We start from the raw sequence: 21365 nt of genomic DNA, 5'->3' as shown, positions 1-21365 counted from the left end.
ATACTTCCTGTGCTCCATCCAATTCCCCTCAGTTTTGTCCTTTTTCCATTTCCTGAATGAATTTTTCTTATTGCCTATCGCTTCCTTCACTATTTTAGTCAGCCATACCGGGTCTTTTGTTCGACTCTTTTTGTTCCCCTTTCTGAATCTGGGTATGTACAAATTTTGCGCCTCGCTCACCGTGTCCCTGAAAAAAAGCCAGGCATGTTCTACCGTTTGCCATTTCTTGGAAGTGTTCCTAAGTTTCTTCCTTACCATTTCCCTCATTGCTTCATAGTTTCCTTTCCTGAAGTTGAAAGTTGTTGCTATGGTTCTCTTTCCTTTCGGTATTCCTACTTCAACTTTGAACTTGATCATATTATGATCGCTGTTTCCCAACGGTCCCACTACTTCCACTTCCTTTGCAGGGCCCATTAACCCATTTAGGATTAGATCCAGAGTGGCATTTCCTCTCGTCGGTTCTCTAACAAGCTGCTCCATGAAACAATCTTGTGTAGCCTCCAGAAATTCTGTCTCTCTAGCGCATCTGGAGCTTCCAAGTTTCCAGTCTATCCCTGGGTAGTTGAAGTCTCCCATAATAACTGTGTAACCACTTTTGCATTCTCGCTTCATCTCGGTTTCCATTTCTCTGTCGATATCTCCGGTTTGCCCGGGTGGACGATAGTATAGGCCCATCTTTATTTCATGTCCTTTCCTATCCGGTATTTTAATCCATAGCGATTCCAGCTTGTTGGTCATCTCCACTGTGTCCATTCTTGTCGATTGTATGCTTTCTTTTATGTATAGGGCTATTCCACCTCCTTTCTGTCCTGACCTGTCCTGGCGATAGAGCTTGTACCCCGGCAGTGCTGTATCCCATTTGCTTTCCTCATTCCACCATGTTTCAGAGATTCCAATGATGTCTATGTCCTCTGCATTGGCCAAAGCCTCTAGTTCCCCCATTTTGTTGCTTAGGCTCCTTGCATTAGTATATATGCAATTTAGGTCCTGGCATTTTCTTGTCTTCACTACCTTTCCCTGTGCTTCGATCCTTGGTGTCTTCTCTTTTGCTGCACTCTTTCTAACCTCCTCTTCTGGGTTAGTCGACTCCTGTAATTTATCCCTTGCTTCTTCCCAGCCTTTTTTCCCCTTAGTATCTTCATGGGATACCTTCTTCCGAATCGTCGACTCTAGGTCAACTGTCGGCTTTCCCCTTCCTTTTAGTTTAAAGCCTGTTCTATTCCTCTCATGACGTTGCTTGCTAGAAGTCTTGTTCCCGCTGTGCTCAGGTGCAGTCCATCTCTCCTGTAGAGCTTGTTCTTGCCCCAGAACGTTGTCCAGTTCCTCACGAAGTGGAAACCTTCTTCCTCACACCATTTCCTCATCCACGCATTTATTGATTGTAGTTCCTCCTGCCTTTTCACATCTGCCCTCGGTACCGGTAGGATCTCTGAGAATGCTATCTTCTGGGTCCTCATCTTCAGCTTCCTTCCCAGAATCTTGAACTGTTCTATCAGCGTGCCTCTTCTGTAGTCTCTCCTGCTGACATCATTCGTCCCGATGTGGATCATTACTGCGGTCTCTTCCGTCTCTGCTCCATCCAGGATCATCCCAATTTTGTCCACGATGTCCTTGGTTCTCGCTCCTGGGAGGCAGGTCACCAGTCGATCCTCTCTCCCTCCTGCTATGTGGCTGTCCACATGCCTCAGGATCGAGTCTCCCACTAGGATCGCTGACTTTCCCTTCTTCAGTTTTCGCTTCGGTCTCAGGTCAATGTCCTCGGTGTGCTTCTCTCTCTCTTCTGGGCATCGACTAGCCAATTTCTCCCCCTCTTGTGGTATTCCTCCGTGGCTGTCTTCTTTGAGGTCATCTGCTTCTTGCTCCCCCTTCCATATTGGTGTAACTTCATCCTTCATCTGGAGTTCGTTCTCTGCCACCCTCCTCCTGTATGCTTCCTCAATGAATTCCTCGAGCTCCCTGACTTCCTTCTCAATGTGTCTCTCACTCCTGAAGTCTTCAAATGCCTTGATAGGGTCCTCTGTGGTGTAAAGTCCTTCTAGCTCCAGTATCTTGTCCTCAAGTCGCTTGACTTCTTTCTTCAAGCTTTTCAGCTCCTGACACCGACTGCATACATAAGACTGTCTCCCCGAGGGGAGGTAGTCATACATATGACAGTCTGTGCAGAACACTGGAAAGCTCATCTTCTGGTTTCCCTCTGCTTCCATCGTCGTTCCTACTTTTAAGATAACAGTTAAGATTATGTGCTCTTTCTGTGCCTGTTTCTTGCCTTGCTACCTTCTTCTTGTGTGCGCTGCCTACGCTCTACCTTTCCTTGCTTTTGCTTGTGTGTTTATTTCTTCTGTGCCTGCTTCTTGCCTTGCTGCCTTCTTATGTGTGCTGTCTTTGCTCTTCCTTACTTTACTGCTTCTTGTGTGTGCTGGTTCTTTCTGCGCTTGCTTCTTCCTTACCTTCTGTGTTTCTGTACTTGCCGCTTCCTTACCTTTCAGTCCTTCCCTGTGCTCCTGGGTGTAGTGACTTGGCCCTTCTTGAGGCCCTTCGCAAAGGCGCTCTCGCTAAGGCGAACGGCCGCGCGCCGTTAGCTCCTCCCTTTTTGTAGGGTAGTTCGGACGCTGACTCTTCCGACGCGGTGGGGTTGGGCGGAGCTTACTCTCGCCCTGCCCCTAACCTCCTGCTCTTCCTCCTCTGCTCTTTTCTTTACTTTTAACTGTGTTTAAACAGCTTTCTCCTGCTCCTCTTCCTCTCCCTTAGCTATCCTTGCTGCTCCTCCTGTCCGATGCTGTGCACCGCGTGTGTCTTTGACTCCTCCCCTTTTGTAGGGTAGTTCGGACGCTGACTCTTCCGACGCGGTGGGGGTGGGCGGAGCTTACTCTCGCCCTGCCCCTAACCTCCTGCTCTTCCTCCTCTGCTCTTTTCTTTACTTTTAACTGTGTTTAAACAGCTTTCTCCTGCTCCTCTTCCTCTCCCTTAGCTATCCTTGCTGCTCCTCCTGTCCGATGCTGTGCACCGCGTGTGTCTTTGACTCCTCCCCTTTTGTAGGGTAGTTCGGACGCTGACTCTTCCGACGCGGTGGGGGTGGGCGGAGCTTACTCTCGCCCTGCCCCTAACCTCCTGCTCTTCCTCCTCTGCTCTTTTCTTTACAGATGAACTTTTTTCCTGCTCATCCATATCTTACCTCCTTGGTCACTGAACCAATGGAAGACATCTGAAGGATCTCGTAATGTATCCAGAGCTATGTCTCTGTTCTATCCTATGGCTCCTGACTTCTAGCAGCTGTTTATCCAGCCAAAGGTGGAGTGATGCCAAATGATGTACAGGTCCCTAGAGTGGATGCAGTCCTGAAAAGACAGTTTGAAGTGCTGGCTTTGGGTATCAAAGCTGCAGCAGCGGTCTCCTTTGTAGCGCGAGCCTGCCATACCAGACTGTAGACTTCTCGCTCAGAGCTTGGGGACTCCTGTCCCCACATGTTCAAGGAGAGTGTGGATTACATGGCCGATGCTCTTTATGACATCATCAGAGTCCTTAGTAAGTTTTCTTATTCTGCTTATTGGATACTCTGGCCAGTGGGCAGGCGACTCAGCCTCCAAGGCTGCTCTCAGCAGATTACCCTTCAAGAGACAGATGCTGACAGATGTTTGGCAAAGGGCTTGTAAACCTCATGGCCAGTGTGGTGGATTGCCGTCCCAAATCTCTTCCAGATAGTAGGACCTATCGGCTGCTGGGGGCAGTAGAGGCAATTCCACGTTGATAAGTGCCTCTAGGCGATTGTGCTAATTTCCCCCAGTCTACTCTTTTCATAAGAACATAAGAAGAACTTTACTGGGTCAGACCAATAGTCCATCAAGCCCAGTAGCCCATTCTCACGGTGGCCAATCCAGCTTCCTAGTACCTGGCCAAAACCCAGAGTAGCATTATTCCATGCTACCGATCCAGAACAAGCAGTAGCTTCCCCGATGTCTTTCTCAATAACAGACTATGGACTTTTCCTCTAGGAAATTGTCCAAACTTTTCTTAAAACCAGCTATGCTATCCACTCCACTTCAATCATATCTCCGCTCAGCCATCTCTTTTCCAAGCTGAAGAGCTCTAAAAGTAGGCTCAGAAAGACTGCGACATGTAACACAGAAACATCCACCTTCACTAATATTACCTCTACAGAATTCCTATTACCTCTACAGAATTCCTTCGCTCCACTAGTGCACTGCAATACTCAAGAAAACAGAAGGAAGGTGGGACTGGAACCAATGAAGGTAACTCAAGAGAACAAGCGCACCCTAAGCACAAATAAAAAAGCCAAAAACAGAAAACTATTACTATTGGGGGATCCCATCATCAGAGGCATTAACCTTGGAACACAAGGCGAGGAGACCAAAATAGTGAAATGTCTTCCAGGATCCTCAACTACCAGGAGTTCCAGGCAAATACAGACTATAATTAAGAAAGAAACTAAGGATTTTAATACTGATGTGGTTATCCATCTGGGAACAAATGACCTGGCCAACAACTCCACACTTGCAGCACAGAAAGCTTTTTGAGAGCTTGGTGGTCACAGGGATGAAGAAGGAAACTACAGGCCGGTGAACCTCATTTCAGTTGTTGGAAAGAAAGGCTAGTGTACTTCCTTGAATCTAATGAGTTACAGGATCCAAGGTGACATGGCTTTACAAAAGGTAAATCGTGCCAAACGAACCTGATTGAATTTTTTGATTGGGTGACCAGAGAGCTAGATCGAGAACATATGCTAGATGTAATTTACTTAGATTTCAGCAAAGCCTTTGATACAGTTCCTCATAGGAGGTTGTTGAACAAACTTGAAGGGCTGAAGTTAGGACCCAAAGTGGTGAACTGGGTTAGAAACTGGCTGTCGGACAGACGCCAGAGGGTGGTGGTTAATGGAAGTCGCTAGGAGGAAGGAAAGGTGAGTAGTGGAGTCCCTCAGGGTTTGGTGCTGAGGCCGATCCTGTTCAATATGTTTGTGAGTGACATTGCTGAAGGGTTAGAAGGAAAAGTGTGCCTTTTTGCAGATGATACCATGATTTGTAACAGAGTAGACACCGAAGAGAGAGTGGAAAATATGAAAAAGGATCTGCAAAAGTTAGAGGAATGGTCTAATGCCTGGCAACTAAAATTCAATGCAAAGAAATGCAGAGTAATGTATTTGGGGATTAATAATAGGAAGGAACCGTATATGCTGGGAGGAGAGAAGCTGATATGCACGGACGGGGAGAGGGACCTTGGGGTGATAGTGTCCAAAGATCTAAAGGTGAAAAAACAGTGTGACAAGGCAGTGGCTGCTGCCAGAAGGATGCTGGGCTGTATAAAGAGAGGTGTAGCCAGTAGAAGGAAGAAGGTGTTGATGCCCCTGTTCAGGTCATTGGTAAGGCCCCACTTGGAGTATTGTGTTCAGTTTTGGAGACCATATCTGGCGAAGGATGTAAGAAGACTTGAAGCGGTCCAGAGGAGGGCGACGAAAATGATAGGAGGCTTGCGCCAGAAGACATATGAAGAGAGACTGGAAGCCCTGAATATGTATACCCTAGAGCAGGGGTGCCCACACTTTATGGGCTTGCGAGCTACTTTTATAATGACTAAGTCAAAATGATCTACCAACAATAAAATTTTAAAAAAACACAAAGCACACTGAAAGGCAGAGAAAATGTTAATTATTCATATTCCGGGTTTTTTCAAAGAGGTCACGGCAGATGACTCTATGCAATGTCACTTCAGTAACAAAATAGACAAATACACCCCCTCCCTTTTTACTAAACCACAATAGTAGGTTTTAGCACAGGGAGTTACGCTGAATGCCTCGCGCTGCTCTCAATGCTCATAGGCTCCCTGCGCTAAAAAACGATATTGCGATTTAATAAAAGGGAGCCATAGTGCAAAATATAGACAGCAGATATAAATTCTCAAAATTGACACATTTTGATTACTAAATTGAAAATAAAATCATTTTTCCTACCTTTGCTGTTTGGTGATTTCATGAGTCTCTGGTTGCACTTTCTTCTTCTGACTGTGCATCCAATCTTTCTTCCTTTCTTTCAGCCTCCTGTATGTTTCCTCTCCTCCAGACCTCATTCTCTCCCCCAACTTTTTCTTTCTGTCTCCCTGTTCCCCCTTCTTTCTGTCTCTCTGTCTGCCCCCTTTCTTTCTTTCTCCATGCCCTTCCCCAAGCCACTCGGTTTGCTGCCACCGCCATCGGGGAACAGCCCCCAAGCCACCACCGTCCCAAGCTTTCCCTGCAGAAGCGTCACACTGACCAGCATTCCGCTCCCTGACGTCAATTCTGACGTAGGAGAGGAAGTTCTGAGCCAACAAGACATTTCTCCTCATTCCATCCAGCCTGAGCCCCATCTCTCCTTGATCCAGCATTTCCCTTCTGTGTCTGTCAGAATTACCATTCCACATATTTTCCAGCATCACCCTTCTTTGTGTCCATCTCACCTATATCCCTATCTCACCACTTTTTCAGAATCTTCATTTGTCTCTGTCCTTGTCTTTACCCCATGTTCACCATTTGCCCTTTCAATGTCTTTATCTCCCCCCCCACACTTTTTCAGCATTACTTCTATGTCTCTATTTCACCTCCTCTTCATGTCCCCTCTGTATCTCTATCCTTATTCAGTAGGTCCTGCTTACCCTTTCTCTTCTTTGTGTCACTATCTCCATTTTCAGCTTTCCCCCCTTTTCCTTTGTTACTGCACCCTGTAGCCAGAATCTTTCCACCCTCCCTCCACTCCGGCAGCCCAGTATGAAATATTTCCTTTTGTTTCCCTCCCCTCTCTCTTTCTCTCTCTCTTCTCCTCCCTCACCCACGAGTCCTGCATCTGGCCCTCTCCCTTCTACCTGCACCTGGCAACCCCTGCTCCGCAGCTCTCTTAAGCAACTCGTCAGCAGCGGTGATCAAGACAAGTTGCCGACATCGAGGCCTTCCCTCTACGAGTCCCGCCTTTGTGGAAAAAGGAAGTTGAAACAAGCGGGACTCGCAGAGGGTAGGCCCCGACGTCAGAAGCTTGTGTCGATTGCTGCTGCTGAGTTGCCGAAGAGAGCCGCGGAGCAGGGGGTGTGGCCGGAAGCTGGTAGAAGGGAGAGGGAGATAGGAAGGCTGTAGAAGCTCCGGAGCATGACACCGACCCCGGCCAGGATGATTTCTTTTTCAGGCTGCTGCTGCTGCTGCCACGCTCCCTTCCCCCCCCCCCCCCCAAATGACAAAAACAGCCTAAAGTGGATGCCTGGCGTCAGCATCTTTGACGTCGTGGAGAGGAAGGCTGATAGGCCCGGTAGATCGGGACGGCAACACGAGTCTATCACGGAACCCGGGATGGGCTCTGCGATCGACTCACGTTGCCTTCCTGAGCTACTGGTCGATCGCGATCGACGTGTTGGGCACCCCTGCCCTAGAGGAAAGGAGGGACAGGGGAGATATGATTCAGACGTTCAAATACTTGAAGGGTATTAACATAGAACAAAATCTTTTCCAGAGAAAGGAAAATGGTAAAACCAGAGGACATAATTTGAGGTTGAGGGGTGGTAGATTCAAAGGCAATGTTAGGAAATTCTACTTTACAGAGAGCATGGTAGATGCCTGGAATTCGCTCCCGAGAGAGGTGGTGGAGAGTAAAACTGTGACTGAGTTCAAAGAAGCGTGGGATGAACACAGAGGATCTAGAATCAGAAAACAATATTAAATATTTAACTAAGGCCAGTACTTATCTGTGTATGACCGTTTGGTGGGGGATGGGCTGGGGAGGGCTTCAGTGGCTGGGAGGGTGTAGATGGGCTGGAGTAGGTTTTAACGGAGATTTCGACAGTACCGGGTAGAGCTTTGGATTCTTGCCCAGAAATAGCTAAGAAAAAAAATAAAATAAAATTTAAATTAAATCAGGTTGGGCAGACTGGATGGACCATTCGGGTCTTTATCTGCCGTCATCTACTATGTAACCTTTTTAGTCTTTCCTCATACAAGAGTTATATCCCCTAACTCAGAACAACCTTTCCAGACTAAGGATAATTCAGACACCCTTCACCTACCTCCCCCAATCAAAGGAATTCAGTGTAAAAAAATAAATGACAGACTACTCGCCACACAAGCAGCAGAACTAGATAGCCACATCTCCAATTTACTGATCTCAGTGCCAAACTACAATACCTTTAGGAGGGAAATAAAAACCAGGCTATTCAAGAAATATGTCAAAACAAACTTCTGACACAACCAATAAACCTCACTTCATCACCAGACTATAAATGTTCAAACCAATAACTTCCCTGTAATCTTCTGGATATGACCAGAATCTCATCCTTTTGTAATCTGCCTAGAACCACAAGGTGTTGGCGGAATAAAAGAAACTAATGTAGTGTAATCATCTTGGTCGCTCTTCTTTGAACCTTTTCTAGTGCCGCTATATCTTTCTTATGTTAAGGGGACCAGAATTGAATACAGTACTCCACAAGAGGTTGCACCATGGAGCAATACAGGGGCATTATAACATTCTTAGTTTTGTTAACCATCCCTTTTAAAATAATTTCTAGCATCCTGTTTGCTTTTATGGCCGTTACCGCACATTGGGCTGAAGGTTTAATCATATTGTCTACGATGACACCCAGATCTTTTTCTTGGGTGCTAATCCCCAAGGTGGATCCTAGCATCCAGTAACTGTTATTTGGGTTATTCTTCCCAATGTGCATCACTTTGCATTTGTCCACATTAAATTTAATCTGCCATTTGGATGCCCAGACTTCCAATTTCCTAAGGTCTTCCTGGAATTTTTCACAATCCGCATGCGTTTTAACAACTTTGAAGAGTTTAGTGTCATCTGCAAATTTAATCACCTCACTCGTCGTTCCAATTTCCAGATCATTTATAAATAAGTTAAATAGCACCAGTCCCAGTACAGATCCTTGCTGCACTCCACTGTTTACTCTTCCATTAAGAAAATGACCATTTAACCCTACCCTATATTTTCTATCTGATAACCAATTCCTAATCCACAACCGAACTTTGCTACCTATCCCATGACTCTTTAATTTTCTCAGGAGCCTCTCATGAGTAACTTTGTCAAAAGCTTTCTGAAAATCTAACTGTTAAAGGAAAGATTTATAAACTATAAAGAGTTCTACCTCATTCAAAATTGTTATTTCTTTAATAAGACATTAACTATTTTTTCTGCGGCCCTCCAAGTACCCTATTTTTTCTGCGGCCATCACCGTTAGTTTAACCTCTTTCCTTTCTCTAAACTGACACATTTCAATCACTATATTGAAAATAAAATCATTTTCTCTACTTTTGTTGTCTAGTAACTTTATTTTTCTGTGCTCTTAACTATATTTCCAAGGCCTTCTTATCCATTGACTGTTTTTCTCTCCATCTTCACTTTCTGCCTTGCATCCATCTTTGGCATTAACTTAACATTCAATTTTTCCATTTTTCTGTTTTCTTCTCAAAATCTACTTTTCCATGTCTTACCTTCTTTTTCTAACTCTCTCTCCTTCCCTCCCTATTTTCATGGGCTGACATTTCTTTCCTTCCTTTCTCTCCCTCCCTCCTTCATTCCTTTCCCTTGGTCTGGCATCTGTCTCTTTCCCTTCCCCCATGCCCTAGCATCTCTCCCTCCCCCTCCATGGTCTGGTATCTCCTTTCCTTCTTTCCTTTCCCTCCCTCCCATGGACTTGGCATCTCTCATTCCTCTCCTCTCCCTTGTCTTCTTTCTCCCTCTTTCCCTCTCTCTCCCCAATTGGGTGCAGCAGCAGCATTTCCTTCCCTGTGCAGTAGCAGCATTCATAACTCACTGCCGGGTCTCACCTACTTTCTATGTCCTTGGAGGAAGGCCTGAAGCAAGCAAGATAAGCAAGTTGTAGGTTTCTCTCTTCTATGCCTCTCTCCGGTGAGTGTTTAGTTTCTGGCTGGCTTCCTTGCTACAGCCATTTTTCTGTTCAAAGCCGCAGGCGGTGGCTCCTTGCACGATTTGCGCCTCCATCAGAATCCTTCTCGCTTCCAGTCTCTCCTCATACTTTTTTTGGCGCAAACCTCCTACCATTTTTGTCGCCCTTCTTTGGACCTCTTCAAGTCTTCTTATGTCCTTTGCTAGATATGGTCTCCAAAACTGAACACAGTACTCCAAGTGGGGCCTCACCAATGACCTGTACAGGAGCATCAACACCTTCTTTCTTCTACTGGTTAGGCCTCCCTCTATACAGCCTAGCATCCTTCTGGCAACAGCCATGGCCTTGTTATACTGTTTCTTTGCCTTTAGATCTTCGGACACTTATCACCCCAATGTCCCTCTCCCCATCCATGCATATCAGTCTCTCATCTCCCACACATAAGGCTCCTTCTGATTATTAATTCCGAAATGTATTACTCTGCATTTCTTTGCATTGGATTCTAGTTGCCAGATATTAGACCATTCCTCTAACTTCTGCAGATCCTTTTTCATGTTTACCACTTCCTCTTCGGTGTCTACTATTATCAGGCTAAATGCTCTTACCTACTATGTTGCACAGTTTGGCGTCGTCGGCGAACAGTGATACCTTTCCTCTAAGTCCTTGGGTCATATCTCTTATGAATAAGTTGAATAGAATCGGGCCCAAGACCGAGCCCTGCGGCACTCCACTGATCACGTCTGACGTTTTGGATGGGGTACCATTTACCACCACCCTCTGAAGTCTACCGCTCAGCCAATCCCCAACCCATATAGTTAGAGTGTCCCCTAATCCTATCAATTTCAGCTTATTCAATAACCTTTGGTGTGGGACGCTATCAAAAGCTTTACTGAAGTCCAAATATACTATGTCCAGTGACTCTCTGGCATTCAGTTGTCTAGTAACCCATTCAAAAAAGCTAATTAGATTAGATTGGCAGGACCTGCCCTGGGTGAATTCGTGTTGTTGGGGATCACGTAGGTTCTCCTCGTCTAGGATTGTGTCAAGATTCCGTTTGATCAGTTTCCATGAGCTTGCTCACTATAGACATGAGACTCACTGGTCTGTAGTTTGCTGTCTCTGTCCTGCATCCCTTTTTGTGGAGTGGGATAACGTTGGCAGTTACAAATCTTAGTATCATCCACAAAAAGGCAAAGCTTTTCTTTTAACCCTTCAGCAATGTCACTCACAAATATATTGAACAGGATCGGCCCCAGCACTGAACCCTGAGGGACTCCACTACTCACCTTTCCTTCCTCTGTGCGAATTCCATTAACCACCACTGTCTGGCGTCTGTCCGTCAACCAGTTTCTAAGCCTGTTCACGATTTTGGATCCTAACTTCAGCCCGTCAAGTTTGCTCAAGAGCTTCCTATGAGGAACTATGTCAAAAGCTTTGCTGAAATCTAAGTATATGTCTTTGATTCAATTCTATGGTCACCCAGTCAATCAAGTTTGTTTGGCATGATTTACTTTTAATGAAACCATGTTGCCTCGGATCCTGTAACCCATTAGATTCTAGAGTTTCTTTCAGCAACACTTCCATTATTTTTCCAACAACCGAAGTGAGGCTTACTGACCTGTAGTTTTCCTTTTCATGTCTGTGACCACTTTTGTGAATAATAATAATAATAACTTTATTCTTCTATACCGCCACAATCTTGCGACTTCTAGGCGGTTTACAATGAAGGAAGCTGAACGTTTAGCGAGTTACAATATGCAGATGATCAGAGGAAATACAGAGTGCAGAAATTTTAAGAAAGCAAAAATATAAATATACAGTTTGATGAGCGAGAATAAAGGTTATACAATTTGCTAGGAAATTTCTGAGAGGACCCGTTAGGAAAAGGTAACGCATTAAAAAAAAAAAAAAATGCACTATGATATGTTTCAAGGGTTAAACCCCTGCATATAGATTTTACACAGAGCTTCATAAACCTCCTGCAGGGACCACCTCTGCTCTTGTTACCCATACAGAGGTCAGTATTTACTGCTTAAAGGTAATTGTGATGGGCTATATGAATATCTTCAAGTGGATTTTCAGTTAGCCTATTTAAGTCAGACCACAAATATGCAAAGCTGTCATGTGTGGAAGGTCCTCTGAATACACAGAATAAGTTTCAAGTTTTATTAAAAGTTTGATTAATCGCCTAAATAAAGTTTCAAGGCGATGAACAATAAAATATAACCAATAGGTTTAATTTTTGTTTTTTACAACAAGCAACATTTACAGACTTACGACTAGAGACTAACTGTTACAATAGGATAATAAGGGGAAGAACTACAATATAAGAATAGGAAAGAACATAAAAGGGAATATCCTTAATCACAAGTCTCCCTTGTATGGTAATCATCTTTTTTTTTTCCCCATTATTTTTTATTTTCAAATTTTACATAAAGTGTACATAATATTTAAAATACAATTGATAATTGCATAGTATCACTTTTATATCTAGTACATTATATATCTAAATTTGATTTTCCCCCTCACCCTCCCCCCACCCTTTTATTACTTAAATATAATATTTCAGAATTTTATCAAAATTATACAACATATTAGAATACAATTGATGGATATTCAATAACATTTTAAATATCTAATACAATATGTTCTACATCAATTTTATCTCTTTTCCCTCCCCCCACCCTTCTATTAGTTTTCATTCATATATTACATTTTATATAATATATTATGTATAAATTATTTTCCTTACCCCCCCTTTATGTGTGTCATAAAAAAAAATCCTTAAAAGAAGAAAAGAAGAAGAAATATTCTATTATTTATTCATTACAGTATTTTGCCAATGGCCCCCATATTTTTGTGAATTTAGTATATGTCCCCCTTTGTATTGCTATTGTTCTTTCCATTTTAAATATGTGACATGTTGTATTCCACCAAAATGTATAATTTAGGTTTTTGTAATTCTTCCAGTTGTTAGTTATATGTTGAATTGTATGGTAATCATCTGTTTGGAGCATTTCATTGCTATCAGGTTAATTCAAATAAGTAGTGGTTATTATGTTGTATTTTTAGACGTATTTACCATGTTTGTCCACTTGAATTATTGGAAATAACTTTAAATGTAATAATTCCTAAACATATTAAATAGCAATTTGATGAATAGTTGTACATAAAGGTTGATTTTGCATCCCTTTGAATCACATTTATTCATCTGCTGTCTGTCCTCTAAGATGTGATAAGGTAGGATGTATGCTTTTAGATTACATTAAGGATTCAAAAGAGGAGCAGCAAGAACAAAACAAGTGGGATGGGTAGAAAAGCAGGATTCTCTCACAATCTTTATTGGAATGTTGGAGCTATCAAGAAAGACTGTCCGCGTTTCGGTTGGACAGAATTAATGAACCGTGTCAAGAATTTTCTTGATATCTCCAACATTCTAATAAAGACTGTGATGAGTCCCACTTGTTTTGTTCTTGCTGATTAAAGATGACATTTTTAGCCTGTCCTGACATGAATTTCAGTTAATTTCTGTTGATCCTTTCTTCAATTCTAGATTTGGTTCAGGACTGGTCCAATGACAGTGCTCCTGATATCTTCTCATTTGTTCCATATACGTGGAATTTAAAAATCATGTTTTATCAGTTTGAAATGATTTGGGCAGCAAATCAACACAACTGGATTGACTGTTCAACAAAGCAACAAGAAAATGGTGAGTATGTTGCCCATTTCATGAAGGGATGAGCAAACCTAAAGTTCAAGGTGTTTCTTTTCAAGCACATTAGGTTCTTTGGAATGATAGTTAAAATCTGTGGATCTGTGGAAATTAAATTTAGGCACATTTGGAGTTGGATTTTATATCTCCTTTCTTAAGCATTTTAAATGCATATATTTTTCTCTCTCCCCTCTTCCACACACTCTAGGGGATAATGGAAAAAAAAACTGCCCTCATCCTTGTCCATAGCCTGAGCCCAGCATAGTCTCTTTGCTTCCTCTACTCTCCCAGCCCATTCGCTCTGTTGTCAGCATTGCTTATTTCATTTATTTTTTATTTTTTTCCCCAATTCTTTATTCATTTTTCATCTTACTTCAAGTATACAATATTACATCAATTGAATCATACACATCACTTGAAATTCTTTCTATTGTCATTTTAAATACATAAATTATCTCCCTTCCCCACCCACCCTTTTCACAAATATTGTAATCAGAAAATATCATGCATGTGTTATATTCATAGAATTAATTAAACCTATATTATAACACCCCCTTTCCCATAATTATAATTATACTTTCAGTGTAAAAAGGCGTCTAATCATTACAATAAGTTATTATTTATAGACCACTTGTAGCCTGCCTGGTTTACATTCAGGTACTCAAGTATTTCTCCCTATTTGTCCCGGTGGGCTTACAATCTGACTAATGTGCCTGGGGCAATGGAGTGTTAAGTGACTTGCCCAGAGTCACAAGGAGCAGCGCTGGGCTTGAACCTGCAACCTCAGAGTGCTGAAGCTGCAGCCTTAACCGCTAGCTGTTCTTGCTGTAGCAGCAATGGGCCCTGCTGTGAGCAAGTAGTAAAGCAAAGCAGTGGCCTAGTGAGAGAGTGGGGGGCGGTCTGCCCCAGGTGCTGTCTTGGTGGGGACACCGGCACCTGTCCTCCCCACTCCTTCCCTGCCCACCCCTACCACATGCCGCTTCGCTTCCCCCGCACCCTTTTAATGTTCTTGGCGTGGACAACAACCCCAACCTGCTGCTTGCGCCAGCGTCTGCTCTTCCTCTGACATTACATCCTGGACCCATGCATAGGAAGTGATGTTAGAGTAAGTGCTGATGCCAGTGCGAGCAGCAGGTTGGGGTTCTTGCTTGCACCGGGAACATTAAAGAGGTATAGGGGAAGGGAAGGGACGCCTGTGCGGTAGGAGGGGGCAGGGAAGAAGCAGATGGGGGAGGGGCACCACCGACCCAGGCATTTTTCACCCTCACCGCTACACCACTGATGCAAAGGTTAGTGGAGGGACCCTTCTGTCTGCTGCAGCTGCCATCTAGTGGTTAGAGTAGTGGGGCTGAGAAGCAAGGAAGCTAATGTTCAACTGCTTCTTTTGCTCTTGGACAAGTCACTTAACCCTCCATTGCCTCAGGTAAAACTTAGATTGTGAGTCCTCTGTAAAAAGGAAAATATCTGCTAAACTAGAATGTAACTCAGCTTGAACAACTGCTGAAAAGTCATGCGTTAAATCTAAAATAGTCACTGCTGCTGATGCTACTCTTGTCTGTACTCCTAAGTCTCTCTTGAAACACAGAATGTCCCCAAAGAAAGAGAGCAAATCTGCAACAATTATTTTTTGGGTTTTTTCTCTTTTCTAGTGTATTTGGCAGCCTGTGGAGAAACACTGAATATTGATTTCTCGTTGCCTTTCACCGACTTTGTCCCAAGTACATGTAGTACCAGGTTCTCACTAAGGGTATGTTGTTATCTTATGTCCAAGGAGTTAATATAAATAATAAATGGTATACATTTTGTCTTTCTGTTAACTGGAAGTTGATATGGTACTATCTGTCAAGCTAGAAATGAATAAATAGTTTTATATATTTAAACATCTTATGCCATTCCTAAAAATTTCAACATGTCCAACTTTACTGTTAGAACTTAACCTTTACAAAGCTGCCGTTAACTGAAATCTTTTGAATTGAAATGGTGGGCCCAGCATTTTCTTCCTGCTGCCTTGGATTTCTCTGGAATTGTGGTATTCTGAGCATTTATTGGCTACTACCCAAGGGTATTTTTATTTATTCAATTTTCTATACTGTTCTCCCAGGAGAGCTCAGAATGCTTTACATTACATTACATTACATTTGTGATTTCTATTCCGCCTGTGCCTTGCGGTTCTAAGCGGATTACAGTTAAAAGAGATCAGGACATTACTGAGAGAATTACATTACAACGATTTAAGTAAATTACATGTTGTGGTATAGAAATACAAGTATAAGATATCTGGATTTATCGATAGAATAACTTGACAGGGTTCAAGTAGTTACAAGGTTCAGTGAGGAAAACAATATAGGCAACTGAAGAAAAATACCTAACTTTGAAGGAATCAGTTAAGTGGATACCTAAGGGAGATGCTTATTTAGGAGTTTGGATATTTTTGGGAAATGAGGTTCAAGGGGATGACTAGTGTGTTATTTGCTGGGGAGAGTGCATGTGCGATTGGGGAGGGGAATATTAAGTAAGGACGTGTTTTTTGAAAAGAAATGTTTTGATTTCTTTCCGAAACACTTTGATGTCTGTTGTTTTGATCATCAGTTTGGTGATGGTGGGGTCAATTTTCACTGCCTGAGTTGCTAGAAGGCTGTCGTAAAGTTTCTTACGTCGGGTACCATTATGAGGGGGGAAGGTGAAAAGATTCTGAGTTCTTCTTGATCAGGGTAGTCGGTAGCGGCAAAGATGGTTGTTCAGGTAATTGGGGGCCATACCATGGGTTACTTTGAAAAGTAAGCAGTAGAGTTTGAATTGAGTTCTTGCTTTTATCGGAAGCCAGTGAGAGTCTACATAGGCGGGGGTGACGTGGTCGAATTTGCTGAGCGAGTAGATGAGTCTGATAGCTGTGTTCTGAACGGTCTGTAGTTGTTTTATCATAGTATTTGGGCAAGGTAGGTAGAGGCTGTTGCAGTAATCTAAGGCAGTGGTTCCCAACCCTGTCCTGGAGGAACACCAGGCCAATTGGGTTTTCAGGCTAGCCCTAATGAATATGCATGAAGCAAATTTTCATGCCTATCACTTCCATCATATGCAAATCTCTCTCATGCATATTCATTAGGGCTAGCCTGAAAACCCGATTGGCCTGGTGTTCCTCCAGGACAGGGTTGGGAATCACTGATCTAAGGAGCTGAGTATGAGGGATTGTACAATGATCTTGAAGTGTTCTTTGGAAAATAATTTTCTTATTTTTCTTAGGTTTCGCATGGTGAAGAATGCTTTTTTTATGGTTTTGTGTATTTGTGTTTGCATTGTGCAGCCTCTGTCTAGGTGTGTTCCCAGAATTTTGAGAGTATTCTGTATTGTGTTTACATCTAGTTCTGTTAGGGATGGTTTTTGTTCCTTCTCTAGTAGTAGGAATTTGGTTTTCTCCGCATTCAGTTTTAACTTGTGGTTCGTCATCCATTTTTCTACAGTTTCCAATGTTGTTTTCAGGCGTCCGTTGGAGGTGGGGTCTTGGATGTCGAAGGGGAGGAGGATGGTTATATCATCCGTGTAGCTGAAGGATGTAATGTTTAGGGCATCTAGGGCGGTGCCTAGGGATGCTATGAAGAGGTTGAAAAGTATGGGCGATAGAGGGGATCCTTGTGGAACTCCGCAGGGGTTTGACCATGAGTCAGACAGAAGATCATTTGACTTGACTCTGTATGATCTTGTTTTGAGGAATCCTTGGAACCAGTTGAGAACATTACCTGATATTCCTATGGCATCTAGTATCTGGAGTAGTATGGAATGGTCAACTAAGTCGAATGCTGCTGAAAGATCGAGTTGGATGATTAGTAACTTATTTCCTTTGCTGAGGTGCTGACGGGCTATGTCTAGTAGGGAAACCAGAAGTGTTTCAGTACTGTGATTGGTTCTGAATCCGGATTGAGTAGGGTGTAGGATGTGGTGGTCTTCTAGGTAATTGGCGAGATATTGAGCTACTAGACCCTTTATGAGTTTGACGTATAGAGGTATAGCATAATTCCCTGTCTGTCCTGGGGAAATGGGGGGAGCAGGTGACTTACCTTATTGTATAACCTTCCCTAGCCCAAGCATTGATGTGAATCCTCTTTAGTAGAAGCCATAGGTCATAAATCCTTCCAAAATCTCAATGTGCATGCACATGCACTGTAGTTACAGCCAGTAGATAGTTGAAACTTCCTTTTCATCTTTTGGGGGCTATGAAGGATGCATCCCCTGCTCTGGCTAGTCTAGACAGTGATGGCCAGCCTTAGGAAATGAACTTAGGCAGTCCATATGGTATTCCAGAGTTGGGCATAATATATTATTTTTCCACAGTTAAGCTACTTAGACTAGTATCTGTAACATATTCCTGTTTCCTAATGAAACTAGTTGAATGTTTTATATTACTAGTAAATATTTTATATTATCGTTAGAAAGTAATTTATGAGTTGGAGAAGGAAGTGACATTAGCAGTGAAGATGGCAGCCTAAATTCAGGGCTCCATCTCTAGCATGAGCAAATTCTGGTGTTTTCAGCGATTGGTGGGAGCAAATTTGGCACTCTGTTGGGGACTTGAAGTGGCAAGGATTGATGGCAGTAAAGAAAAAGTCTGAAGGAGAAAGAGCATTGTTGCATGCGGCAGAGCGGCTGTCAGTACAGGATCCTCATGGTACGAGCAATATGGAGACCAGCATTCTATCTACCTTGGAGAGGGTGAACAACCTATCTTAATCTACTAAGTCTATTCCCTTCATTATTTTGAATGTTTCAATCATGTCCCCTCTTGGTCTCCTCACTGGACGGAAACTCCTCCAGCCCCTTAACCATTTTAGTCGCCTTCTCTGGACCCTTTTGAGTAGTACTGTGTCTTTCTTCATGTATGGCGACCAGTGCTGGACACAGTATTCTAGGTGGGGACGTACCATGGCCTGGTACAGCAACATGATAACCTTCTCCGATCTGTTTGTGATCCCCTTCTATACTATTCTTAAAGAAAATTCAAAATCCACAGAGCTGTAGTTCTCTCTGCTTGAGAACTTCTTGCTTTCCTAAAGATAGTATTGAGAAGAGAGGTAAAATTTTAGGACTGTGATATTTCTCTCTTATTCCTGTATATATAAATTAGTGATACCCAGTGTACTCCAGATATCCCAAGCAATGAAAAAAATCAAAACAGAAATTTCTGTTTTTGGAAAACTCTATTGTGATAGGTGCTAACTTGGAAGCAGAGGGACAGAAAAAGGTTAAATGCCTTCTAGGATCCTTGGCTCCAAGAAATGTAAACTGATTAGTAAGTGAATCTAGAGACGAAAATAAAGATGATAAAATTAATGATATTTTCTGGAAACAAATGACCTGACTAGAAACGGCATGTCCATAAATAGACTATAGTATTTTCAGAACTCATACTTGTTTATGGTAAGGGAGAAGAAAGGCTGCACTTTATATCCGACTTCAATATGTAGTTTCAAATATGGTGTAATCGTAAACAAGGTTTTAAATATTTGGATAGTTGAGGCAATAGATGGAATTAGGGGATCAATTTTCTTCGCTTCCAAAAAAGGTTCCCAAGACTAGCACATAGGTAGTAAGTTGAAATTCTTGTTCTAAGATCCTAGAGAAAGAGTTCAAGCTAGATATGCTAAAGAAATATGTTGTGTAAAGTTGGATTTTTTGTTTTCAGGGAGAAGATGTTGATCTTCATTTGCTTCTGCCAGATTGTCATCCTAGTAAATATTCACTACTCACACTAGTCAAAGATTGTCAACCCAACAAAATTAGTCCTGAGATTTGTCTTTCAGCAGAGAGTCAAAATGGTCAAAAAACATCCAAGCCAAAATGGAGAAACCTTACTAAAGCAGGGTAAGTACCATATTTTTCATAGTATAAGATGCACCTGACCATAAGATGCAACTAGGTTTAGAGGAGGAAAACAAGAAAAAAATATTCTGAACCAAATGGTGTACTAATATATTTAATAAAATATAGCATAATAATATTTCAACCATGTAAAGTCAACAGCGGTATTAAGAACCATCATCACTGTCATTAACAAATGAGGAGAGATTTTAACGTTCAAGAATTCTTCTAGTTTTCTAACGTTCTTTATTCATTTTCAAATTAAACAATAAGTGCACAAAAGAATATTCTATACAAGTTATTTCACAATAGCACATTAATCTCTACCACATAATATTCTAGTGATATAATAACCCCCCCAACCACCCACCCTTTATCACCTTTTCAGTAAGAATAAACACACATATTATATAGCATATTTTAACATATTATGTATAAATTATTCCCAACTCCCTCCCCCCCTTCAGTGTGCTAACAAGAAAGAAAAAGAAAAGGAAAAGAGAAGAATCGATGACTATTCACCACAATATGTTGCCAATGGCCCCCATATTTTTATAAAGTTAGTATATGTCCCTCTTTGTACTGCTATTGCTCGTTCCATTTTAAATATATGGCATAATGAATTCCACCAAAATGTATAACTAAGGTTTCTATGATTTTTCCAATTATTGGTTATATGTTGGATGGCAACCCCTGTCATAATTAATAAAAGCTTGTTGTTATATGATGATATTTGACTCTTTTTCCTCATCATCATGCCAAATAACACTGTATCGTAAGAAAGTGCAACATCTAATAGATACATGGAAAACACTAAGATTTATAAGCAATTTAACACCAGATCCTTTGACTAAATCTTTAAATCAATCTATTTGGGTAAACTCCAGGATCAAAATTGGTGGATTTAAAATAGTATGGAAACAATGGATAAAAGCAGGTATACGAACTTTAAAAGATGTAATAGTAAATGGATCACTGCTTAGTTTTTCACAATTGCAACAAAAATTTGGATTAGATAAAACACAATATTTTAAATGGATGCAATTGAAGCAGGCCATTCAGGAAGGGTTCCCTGAATGGAAGAATCTTAACACTCAATATAGTTTACCAATCCTTTGTTTTCAAGCGGATTTTCTAGGACACCAAGCCGCAAAATGGTATAAGAAAATAAACAAATTTTTAAACAAAAAAAAGAGATCAGGACTTAGGGATATTTGGAGTATTGAGATAGGACAGATAATTTCTCCATCTCAATGGCAAAAATTTTGGTCCTGGAGAATACATACTACAAGATCAGCATCTATGAGTCAAACATGGTTGTTTTTATTACATAGAGTTTTATGGACCCCTACGAGATTACAAAAATTAGATAGTAGTAGATCTAATAGATGCTGGCATTGTAAGATAGAAGTGGGGACATTAGACCATTTACTATTCTTTTGTCCCTGCATTAATTCCTTTTGGAAATTAATTTGGCCCCAAATTAATAATTTATTAGAAAATCATGTTGGACTATCATATGATACAATATTATTTGGAACAGCAATGAGAACACAAAGTCCGATTTCTGCTGATAATAATAAACTTTTATTAATTTTAACAGGGGTAGCCATACAGCAAATTACTCAGAATTGGAAGGATTACACTAAATTGAATTACACTTTTTGGTGGAATTCAATTTGTCATATATATAAAATGGAAAAAGTATTGGCATTACAACAAGGTTATATTAACAAATTTAATAAAATATGGAGACCATTGACAATTTATTCCACTGATCAGATATAATAACACATGTATAGAACATATAGAAGGGGTAGGGAGGGAAAACTATTGTAATATTAATATGATATAAATTCTGAAAAAGAGTTTATTTAATTCACATTGTAAGAAAATTTAATGATAATTTCAAGTGTTTTTTTGT

At 41.6% G+C, this 21365-nt stretch overlaps 1 protein-coding gene across 9 annotated transcripts in view; it reads left to right on the top strand.

Moving 5' to 3' along the window:
- Window positions 1–21365, top strand: part of KIAA1109 (KIAA1109 ortholog) — a 908505-nt gene that overhangs the window by 139020 nt on the left and 748120 nt on the right. For all 9 annotated transcript variants that reach the window (XM_033938537.1, XM_033938601.1, XM_033938589.1 and 6 more), the window contains exons 15-17: window positions 13433–13588; window positions 15241–15338; window positions 19266–19444. In XM_033938537.1, the coding sequence (XP_033794428.1) occupies window positions 13433–13588; window positions 15241–15338; window positions 19266–19444 (433 nt within the window). The remainder of the gene's footprint in view (window positions 1–13432; window positions 13589–15240; window positions 15339–19265; window positions 19445–21365) is intronic.

Source organism: Geotrypetes seraphini, chromosome 1 (assembly GCF_902459505.1).
Source record: "Geotrypetes seraphini chromosome 1, aGeoSer1.1, whole genome shotgun sequence".
Lineage (NCBI taxonomy): Eukaryota > Metazoa > Chordata > Amphibia > Gymnophiona > Dermophiidae > Geotrypetes > Geotrypetes seraphini.
Note: the sequence above shows the minus strand (reverse complement) of the source record. Positions and strands in the feature narration are given on the sequence as shown.